This window comes from Temnothorax longispinosus, chromosome 6 (genome assembly GCF_030848805.1).
Source record: "Temnothorax longispinosus isolate EJ_2023e chromosome 6, Tlon_JGU_v1, whole genome shotgun sequence".
Taxonomy (NCBI): domain Eukaryota; kingdom Metazoa; phylum Arthropoda; class Insecta; order Hymenoptera; family Formicidae; genus Temnothorax; species Temnothorax longispinosus.
The window spans coordinates 16,795,463-16,806,208 of record NC_092363.1 but is presented as its reverse complement, the minus strand read 5'-3'; the positions used below and the strand labels follow the sequence as shown (position 1 = coordinate 16,806,208).

Below are 10,746 nucleotides of genomic sequence, written 5' to 3'. Positions count from 1 at the left end.
TGCGTAAAATATATCGTTTAATTGTAAAAGCAAACGGTTCGTTAAGTACGGTATAATTGTAGAGATCAGCTTTGGTGTGTAAAATCGTGTTTGCCACTTTACACGCTGATTTCTGGAGATTTTCAAAGAAATTTTTGTCACTACATTGCCTCCAAGTCTGCGAGGAAGGTAAAGCCGATCCTGCTTTCCCCACCAGAGACCAGAAGACAGCTTCACTATACGCCTATGATGCTGAGCTACCGACTCCACCTCTCAGTTCAAGAGGCGGAATCGTCCCCTCCATTCGCAGAGCTCCCCACACTGGTGGCTGGAGTTGGATGGCTATATACGTATACAGAGCGACTACTATTCAACACTCTACGATAATAGTTCAAACACTTCACGTGGTTTCGCGGTGCTGAACGGAGCTCGCGCGAAAATAGAGAGAAGACTCGTCGCACATGTTGTGATCAGTAAACGTTTGTTTTTTTCTTTTTTTTTTTCTTTACACGTTTCTCGGAGAAAAACCGCGAAGTGTGCGATTACGCTCCAAGTGGCGCGGTATCAGAAACTACCAGATAAGAGAAGACAAAGCACGTGTAAGTTACCACCTTTGATCCCCGTGACATTCGCGTTTTAATTTTCGCGTCGACGAGATCGCGAATCGTTTAACCGAGGTTTCTTTCTTAAGTCTCGTGATTACACTCGAAATTTATCTGGAATGATTTCCAATGTGACACGTTGCGAGTAACTTGTCCCGTCGCGAGATATAAGTTCGAAATGACAAGTGCTCACGTGCCGACGATATCGCGTCATTCCCTTTCGTTACAATTGTCAATATTTTTCAACGGATTGCACGTGACTTTGTGGCTCCTTCTTCGCAGCTGCTGCAATTTTCGACAAGAGGCTTAAGCGCCGTCGGTTTATTCAGAAATTTATTTTGGGACGAGGAAATAAAACTAAATCATCGTTGATGTATGCGTTATATCATTTTGACGTGATTTGTCAAATTCGGAAAATCTTGAAACTTAAAAAAGTAATTAAAAATATTAAATGACATACGTGTGCGCTACTTTTTTTCCTCCGAGAATGTGTACATACATGATCGCGAGAGCATCAGAACGCTCGTGCTAGCTAAATATCGTACTAAACCTTTTAACACATACTTTGCAGATAAATAACATTACAGTTTATATATATATTTATATAAGCGTCTCACGCGCTTCTCTTCGCGTCCACAACGTTTCCAAGTTCCGCGCGTTAAGTCGTTAAACGAAAATGTTTGAAATTAGAAACCGATCAATCTCGTAAGTTGTGACATTGAAATTTTATATCGTCGCGCCGGCATCGATTTTACACTCGAAGGGTTCGGCCTGATAGCGATACCAAGCACGCGGACGTTCGAATACTTCCGCGACCACGTGTGTTACACGTGTGCATGTGTGCGGTATGACATGGCAAAGTGATTAATATACGCACGTGTTTCGATTGTTGTAAAGCGACGAGATGAGGAATCACTACGACGAGGACCCGGACGAGAATTCGGAGGAAGAAAATATTGTCGTCGACCAGATGAACACGTCGCGTAGCTCGCGCGCCGATATCGGTAAGTTTTACATGTTTACGTTTCTACTGGAACGTCTCGCAAGTCCATCGTTATAAGGAATAATTGACGTGTGTAATGCCATTACCGCTAGCATCATTAATCGACCGCTTTTTGACAGAAAGAAATTAAGTTAATTGCTGCGTATTGAGTAATAGATATAATGAATCAGTTGTGTAAGTAAAAAGTTTTGACTTTTTTATTGTTTTCCTATGCTGGACTTACGAGACATTCCGTGTGTATGAGAGAGAAAGAGACAGTTAACATTAATGCACGAAATATTAATATCTATTCTTTCGATTAGTGTCTATCCTTACTAGCAGTAATTCGCGGTGCATAATATTCACGTAAATGTCGAGGAACTGGTTTTCGATCTTTAGGTCATCGTTAAACGTTAACGTGCTCGGATTGGCACCCAGAATTTGAAAAGAAAATTTATGGCAGCCCCTATATATACATCACGATACTAATGAACCGTACAGTGATTGTTTTTGCTGAAAGTAAAGATGTATTTATGACCGGAGGGTCATTTGGACCGGAAAGACGTACCGAAGCTCTGATCTTTTACACACAAAACACCTTATAAATATTACTACCTGAGTCGAAATAAAGTTAGTTATACTTGAAACCTTAACCGGTAAGTGAAATCTTCGAAACTTAGCAACAACTTTGAAAAAATTTATGGAGGGCTAGATAATTGGACTACCTGAAAATACCTGGAACACTCAGTAGAACCGAAACATCAAGTTATTTGTCTTAAGCGTTTTCTTTGTGCTTCAAATATATCTAAATCAAAAATCATTTCCATTTGTAGTCCTGCAATATTACGAGCGAAAGACTGCGATAAAAATGATTTTTGTTATATAATTTATCGATCATTTAGTATAATCGTAACTTAATTAATTTTATTTTTACACATTTTTATATATTTTACACATTTTACACATTTTTACACTCTTGTCTCTTTTTCGATTTATAAAACACATGTGTAATAATATATATAATAATTGTATAGAAAATTCAATTTCGGAAAATGTTCGAAGAATTCAAGTTTCGCTTCACGATACGTTACTGTAGACATTTTTAAAGAAATAATGTGGAGTCTCGTGCAACGTTTAATTCAGAAGGCATTCATGACGCCTAGTGAGGCTTGATGTATCTTTATACCTGTGAGAAGTAGAGGGACGGGCGGCAGCTGTAACAAGTGTCGGTTCGAAAACGTAACTAATTCGATTAATTATCACCGTAACCGCGTGAAAGTGACCTTTCCTTTGTGCTCGGAATTGAAAACGTGAGAATTGACGCCGAGAAATGATGCGGTATTCTCATTTCCCTTTATTATCATGTTGTCCTATCTGCACATATTCGAGATATAACTGATGGCTTTTATGTGATTTGCATCATTTCCGTCACGTAATATCGTATTTCGCCAACCAATGATAGAGGAAAATCGTGCGAAAATTACATAATCGCCAAAAAACCAAAGAGAAATCGATCGGAAGTGTGGATCCCCATAGTTCTCTAGTCTTTTCATCGTCCGTTTCTATGCTTACCTGCATGCAGTCAGAGCTTTTGATAGAATCTAAGACCCTTGTCGAGTTAAAAATATATTGCATTCTATTGTTCTTTGCGGAAAATTTGTAACTGCGGTAGCTTTGACACTTGCGGCACTTATGTTTCAAAGTACCGTGCTACTGTTTGTCTACATGGGCGGTAAAACAAGGATTGATTGGCTGCACGGTGTTATATTAATAGATTATCTTATTGTTAGAAGCTGTGTAACTAGTAAATGCTCGTAAACTAGTCACTAAAGAACGAAGAAAGTCGCCTAGGATAACGAACACTGTCTTGTTACGTCGCCTACGCCTTAAAGAAGCGAAGCTTCGGACGGCTTTGCACGGTTTTACAACTTCGGCTAACTTTGAATTGTATAGAATTTTCTCGAAATCCTGCCCACTTGAAAATTAAAAATATTTAAATTGGAAGCTGAGACGGGAGTCAAGAATAAATTCGCGCTCACATTCCGAGTTTATCGCCGAAGGGTACAAAATCGTCCGCCGGTGCGCGAATTAACCGCGTGAAATAATTTTATAATGCCAAAAGATGTCCTGAGCCCTTCAAATTTAATCTTTTTTTTTAACATATTCCTTCCGAAGTGATTCGATAGGGTGGGGAAGATAATGTTCATCATTATTTCATGCAGATTCGCAGCCGTCGACCTCGCGTGGCATTACGCACCGGCAACAACCTCAACAATCTCAGCAACAACAGCAACAGCCTCAACAGTCTCAACAATCTCAACAGTCTCAACAGCCACAACAGCCACAACAGCAGCAACAGCAACTGCCAATTCCTCCCATGGATCCTAACGTCAGGAGATACAGAACCGCTTTTACGAGAGATCAACTGAATCGGTTAGAGAGAGAATTTGCCCGTGAAAATTATGTCTCTCGACCGAGAAGATGCGAGTTGGCTGCGCAACTTAATTTGCCGGAGTCTACAATTAAGGTAGGTTTCTTTGACAAGAAAAATATACAAATATTTTTGTACAAGTTTCCCTAAAGAAATATAATCCCCTGGAAAGTTCTCTTAATAAGTCACGCATTAAAGATTTCGCAGTTATAATATTCTTTCTTCTAATACTCTAGAATTGGTGGTTCAGGCAACGATTAACGTAGATAGTCAGAGAATAAGTCATCTTACATTTTGTTGAGTTCAGTAGTTTTGTAATAATTAGTAAAAGTATAGATATTCAAGCAGTTGCTGATTTTTACAAGACCTGCATCCACGTAACAGTTTTTCCACTTTCGATAAAAAAATTGCAAATAATAACGATAGATTGTTACAAATGACGGAATTGTTAACGTTGTAATATATTTTTTTACATTATATCTGTAATATATATTAGAATATTTAAAAAAATATCATAAGCGAATGAAGAAATGTGTAAGAGGGAAAATTGCGTTGATAACTGCTTTTCTAACCAACGAGTTTAGTTTTTAAATGTCTGTTTTAAAATAATTAAAATTAATTTATCAAAAACATTAAAAAAAATTGTGCTTTGTTCGTGTAAAATTGGTGACAATCTTATACTGAATGTTTGCGTTTGTAAGCCAGCTTTCAGCCTTCTATTAAAATCTCGTCTATTAAATAAACTTTAGATTGAACATTGTGATCGATCGGCGTGAGCTGATCGGGAATGAGCAAACGTTTACTCGCACGAGATTTGTTAAACAGTGACTTCATCCGTGGCCGGTGCAATAACATTTTCCATTAGCGCTTTCGTGTTTGAATTCGCGAGGGATTATTAAGAAAATCCTTCGATCATTTAACGATTATTAATAGCAAGTACGCTTTGCAGCTAAAAGGCGCACTTTATACATTTTCTCCCTTGCAGTTATCTATCTTCTTATTGCAGTATCACTTTCTCCTTTTCAGCTTCGTCTCTTTTACAGGAGTTATTTGAATAATATTATTCCGCGTGTATCTCGATTTGATTTCTCACGGCCGTCGCGTCCGTCGCGTCCGCGAAGACAGGGGGCCTCTAAAGCCGGCCGGCTTTAATAGATGCAATTAGTGGCGTTTTTGTTCGCGCGGGCCCGCCGGAGAGCTCCCGGTGGTTGTTTCTTGCCGCGGCCAGCTGCGGCCATATTTGATCGGCGATTATAGCCTCGAGAGCGATTCAACAGTCGCGATTCACGGCCTTTGATCCTTCTTCTCGCGTGTCCCGCGGCAGTGCCGTAACGTCAGATCCCATACGGAGATCTCGTCGTGGCGGATCGGAAACGAGGACTTTTCTCTTTACGTAAATGTATAGGTACCGTGGCCACGTATTAACGTTTCAACGGGGACCGTCGGTTTAGTCACGGCCCTGATCGAGGGGTGACCGGTCGGGCGAAAGTGTTAAACGGCTCAATTAGCGACTGCCTCGCGGCCCACCTCGGACTTTAATGGATCTCTTAATTTCTCGTCTCGCGGCAGCGCTCGCACTCGCCTCGGTTGGCGGGTCGTAAAACGGCAACGGGGCAACGGGGTGAGGAGGGAACGGCGGAGAGGTGTTAAACGACGGTAAACGTCCCGCACGAATTACCGGTATAATCGTTCGCCGCCTCCGAGAATTCCCTACATTCGTGAATCTACGTGTGTCCGAGCGCTTATCTATAGAAATACAAGCGCCAACTCTCGTTCGGTAAAACCAGCAGCAGTTTTTATACTCTAATATTCGTTATCGAGCGAAAGGAGAACTCGATCGGTTCTCATATAAACGTCGAAAAAAGAGCTAAACGACGGACAGCGGAGGCCGTCGATTATTTTCTTGCGAGTTATCGAGAGAAACTTTTAACGGCCGTGATTATCGAACTAATCCGCCAGACGAAGATTCTACCTTTATTTCTGTACTTGTCGCATTCTACATTATAAACTTGTTTAGGTATACATATTCTAATATCGCATACGTATATTTTTATAACAAGTTTCGTCTTGATGATCTAATTGCGAGTTCTAATTTAAAAAAAGCAATTAATCGTGATTATCATGTCTAATCGTTTTTGTTGCAGGTGTGGTTTCAAAACCGACGCATGAAGGACAAGAGGCAGCGGATGTCCCTGGCCTGGCCCTTTCACGTAGCGTATGCGGACCCAAACATAGCGGCGATATTCGCTCCGTTCTGTCAGCCCGTCTCCGCGGCGAATCTACCGAATATAGCGAATCTACCGGCAAATCTACCGGCGAATCTACCGGCGAATATATCGGCGACGGCACACTTGGCCCCCTCGCCGACGTCATTCTCGGCCGCCACCGCGCACTATTACGCCCGGTTGCAGGCGTATCACCAGCAGACTGGCCCGGTCGCCTCGCTCCATCGGCCGCACCCACGCACGAACCCGTATCCGCCCCTGCTGTATCCGCATCAGCCGATGTCGTCCCTGCACATGCTGAATATGCCCGTCTCCGGGTCCTCCACCTTCTCCACGATGAGCAATCTCCCGACGCCTCCTTATAACTCTTTGCCGCCATGCCGGCAGCCATTGCTGGAGGAACTTGCAATCAGCCCGGTCAACTCTGACTCCTCCGGCGAGTGCGATTACGCCACGACGCGTCTACAGTCGCCTACGTATCCGTACCACTCGCATCACCGCGTGAACGTGCCCGTGACCGTGACGTCGCCCCTGATGCCGCAGGCAAACAGACCCACGATCAGCAGCAGCGAGCAGCCGCAGCCGCTGAGAGTGAATGGTATGAGTGTACCGATGACGGTAATTCCCTTCGAGAACAATACGAGCACCTCGTACAATCCCGTGGCAATTCCCTCGACGTCGGGGACGTCCTCGTCGCCGCCCTCGTCGTCACTGAACAAGCTTGAGCAGGAGCAGCAACAGTCGCAGCAATCGCAAGCATCGCAGGCACCGCAGCCCAAGTTGTTTCAGCCGTACAAGAACGACACGGAAGACAAAAGGGATCGAAACGGTACGATATAAAATAATTGAACAAATATAAAACATTTTGCGACGACCACGATTGGCGATAACTGCACATAATTAATATATGTATACATATGTATACATATATATGTATGTATACATATGTACATGTATTTGTATATATGTAGATATGCAAAATACGCGCTTCCCCCAAATATCCATCCCTTATTTTACGTTATACATCACACAGCTATTCTTTGTGCATATATTACGCACGCGGGTATGTACACTTGTACATACAACACGCGTTCAAGATTATTTTTTTATTCACGCGAATACATTCAGCCTTCTTAATGACGGTTTAATGTTTCTTGATAATTGGGGATAATTATAAATTTGAATAATTGGGGAGAGCGCGTTGCGCTAGGTAGCCAATGTGGCGGTTCACAGTGGGTTTTGTTCTGAGATTCACGCCATCGTGAACTTCAAATAGCTCGTGTCTTGGACCTTTGACTGCGCGTACATTTCCACGATCCCGAATTTGCACGCCTGCACAATCGAGTCCTCACGTCACTCCTTAAAGTACCGTGATATGATGTAATATACAGGGTGTATGTACACGATACATCTATTAATTTATCTTTTGCAAAGACAGATCGATCCCTATCTGAAGATATACATTTGTAAATTTATTACAATATAATGGGATGAATGTTGTTATGTGTGTGTATGAAAAACACGTGCCAGATCAGAAATTTTTCAGAACATTGTTGGGACAAGTAGATAGTACGAGAAGAATTTCGACTTAAAAAAATACAAAAAAAAATTTAAAGAAAGAGAAGTCGCGAGAAGGGAAATGAAGAAAAGAGAACAAATGAATATTGTATATAAATACGTATTTTAATATATTTATGATATAATAGGGCAACATCGAGCAAAATTTCATTAGATCTTTCTTGCTCAGTTGAACATATGTATAAATAAGTGCATGTTTATAAAGTATGCCTTTATACATTTTCTTGTATTTACTTACAGTATATACGTACATGCGCGGACGTGAGTATATATCGTAAGTAAATATGTATAATATAAAGCTTCTCATCATAAATTTCCATGATAACTAATTTCATTGAACATACGCTTAATACTATTATATGTATATTTGTACATATACCTATATATAATATTCATTTCCCTTTTCTTCCATTTTTTGTTGTTATTAGCACTATTATAATAGTACGAAAGTAGGTTATAAGTTTTATTTTTCATACGTATATTTATATATATAGTTTCGTTTCTCAATCATTTTTTATGCGTTGAGTAATATTGTAAGTTGTAAAAAATACGTAATATCGTGAATCTCGGTCGACATCGAGACACAAATGCGCAAGAATATTGCCTTATTATTATTATCTTTTAATACAATTTGACTTTATGCTTTACATTTTATTATATTATTCTATTATTATATGAAATTAATTATACCAAACAATTATATCAAAGATTGCTGATCTGGCACTTATCCTTTCTGAGAAACGGTAAGAGTGACGAGCTTCCGACGAGCACCCTGTTCAGCAACGTGCTGAACAATCTTCTGTTGTTTCACAACTTCTGCACTTTGCCACGAAATACGTAACGGTGTTGTCACCGATATCTTATTACTGCGCAAGTAATCCTTCCCCGAGGGAATGAATAACCCAAGTTAGAACTTTCGGAATGTGGCAAAGTGAAGCGATTGGACACAAAACGATGGAAAGCGATTCTATTAATTTCTTGACTTAATTGTAATTGTTTACTTTTATACGCAACTAGAAGTACTTTATACGTTCGTGTAAAATATCGTTATTATGATCGGCGAAGAGTTTTTAACGAATTATTGATGTAAGAAACGTTATGTAGTTGAAAATCGAATAAAAATTAAAATACACGAAAATAATATATGTATATTTCTTATAATTAAACGCGCGACACCTCAGATCGATCCGTTTCGCATTCGCGAGATCCCATTAATTAAAAATCCTGAAAATGACGTTAACTATATTCCATTATACGTAGTAGCTTGACACAACAAATAAGGTCTAAATACTCTAAATAAAAGCTGAATAAAAGAGGCATCATGGAACGGCTCCATGATCATACACGTAAGTATATAACTTATATCTTTTATTCTACTATCTTTGATTTCAGATATATAATTCGCGCAAAAATATTTATTTTGATAAACAGCCGTCGCTTACAAATTATTAATATAATTTACAGTTTTGTTCTCTCTATCATTTCGAGCTATTTTCCTTCGAGTGGCTAAATATCCGCGCGACATATTTTCAGTGAACAACGAAATATCTCATTTATATAAATTGTAAATCGCAATATACACTGAATTAACAAACATTTATAATCATTTTCTGTATTTTGATTTTTATAAGCTACATAGTGTCGCATTTATTCCATTTATATTATGACTCGTCAAAATCTTTCACCGATTATAATTAATATTATTATTGTTATTGTTCGGCAATTGAATGTAAGTTTTAAATGTAATACGGATTTTAATATCATTATAATATAGTACGAATATTTCATGACGTATATGTGTGTTTATATAGAAGAATGTTTTATACAAGACATCTTAAAGTTTACTTAGTTTACATGCCAAGCGTATTAACACATTGCTGAGTAGACATTTTATTACTAATTATTGCATCCAGTAGATATTTCTTGCGTTTAAATATTTTTAAAATATTTTACTTATAGTTTGTTCACAGTTACTGAATGTGAGTAATAACTGCTCTTGATGATAAATAAAAGATGCGAGATTCTCGTCATCCATCCGCGATGTGTTAAGACACTTGCTATCGAAATAACATTTCTAATTCGTCTTTACCCTCCCTTCGCGGCACACAGCGATATACAGTCAAAGGATATTAGTGTCGGGAGATAATTAAATTCTCCGTATTCCTTCCGTTAATACCACGTCAGCGGGCAGTTTGCAAAAACGACGGATTCACCGCGTACGGGACAGTTCGCGTAAAACGGGAGACTCCGGGACGCCATTTTGCCGACAATAAAATATCCCGGATGCCCGGGGGCTGCCTCTTATCTTTCCTATTATCGATAGCTGGCCATGGACCAATATGGCCACGGCAGCGGTTGCCATGGCTACGTTCGGTATCTCGCTTCGGGACGGGGGCCCCATCATCCGCGCTATTATCGCGCTTCGCCGTAAATAAGGAGGAGGTACTCTCCCTCATCTCCGGAGAAACGATTTCGGAGCACGCCGCTCTCTGTCTCCTTTTCTCTCGCGACTGTGAGGGAGGCGAGCAGACGATCCCGTCTCGCGCCCGCACGATATCGCACAGTTATTTCAAGCTGAGCGAACGTTGATCGCTGCATTTTCAAGAGTAGAAACGTTTTTATTTCGATGGAATTATTTCTATACGCTTTACGTCTTTACGACTCGCATTGATCAGCACGAAAGCGTGAACTTGTTAAAACACGTTGAGAACGCAATATGCGTCGTGTGCGCGTTAATAAAAAAGCGAAAAGAGCGTGATGCGACATTATATAGGGCACGCGGCGCGATTCTTTTGTAGTCGGTGCGAAAGCAAGTTAGTACGGTTAGCGAATGCGAAATAAATGAATGTTCTCATGGGCGCCGAATGGCAAATGGCCGATCAATGGCAAGAGCCCAGTGCTCGTGGATGGAAGGACCGAGAAGCGATGATATCGCTGACGAGAGTCGCC

The 10,746-nt window shown here is 40.3% G+C and overlaps 1 protein-coding gene across 1 annotated transcript; it reads left to right on the top strand.

The window, feature by feature from the left end:
* Positions 1 to 374: 374 nt before the first annotated feature.
* Positions 375 to 9,225, top strand: LOC139815153 (segmentation protein even-skipped). The gene is made up of 4 exons (XM_071781823.1): positions 375 to 578; positions 1,479 to 1,585; positions 3,786 to 4,090; positions 6,139 to 9,225. The coding sequence occupies exons 2-4, from the start codon at positions 1,486 to 1,488 to the stop codon at positions 7,057 to 7,059; spliced, it is 1,326 nt and encodes a 441-aa protein (XP_071637924.1). The 5' UTR covers positions 375 to 578; positions 1,479 to 1,485; the 3' UTR covers positions 7,060 to 9,225.
* The last annotated feature ends 1,521 nt before the right edge of the window (positions 9,226 to 10,746 follow it).

Coding starts and splice junctions, on each gene's coding strand:
- LOC139815153 (XM_071781823.1), top strand. CDS start 1,486: ATGAGGAATCACTACGACGAGGACCCGGACGAGAATTCGGAGGAAGAA. Junction 1,586..3,785: donor TAGCTCGCGCGCCGATATCG/GTAAGTTTTACA, acceptor TATTTCATGCAG/ATTCGCAGCCGTCGACCTCG. Junction 4,091..6,138: donor TGCCGGAGTCTACAATTAAG/GTAGGTTTCTTT, acceptor TTTTTGTTGCAG/GTGTGGTTTCAAAACCGACG.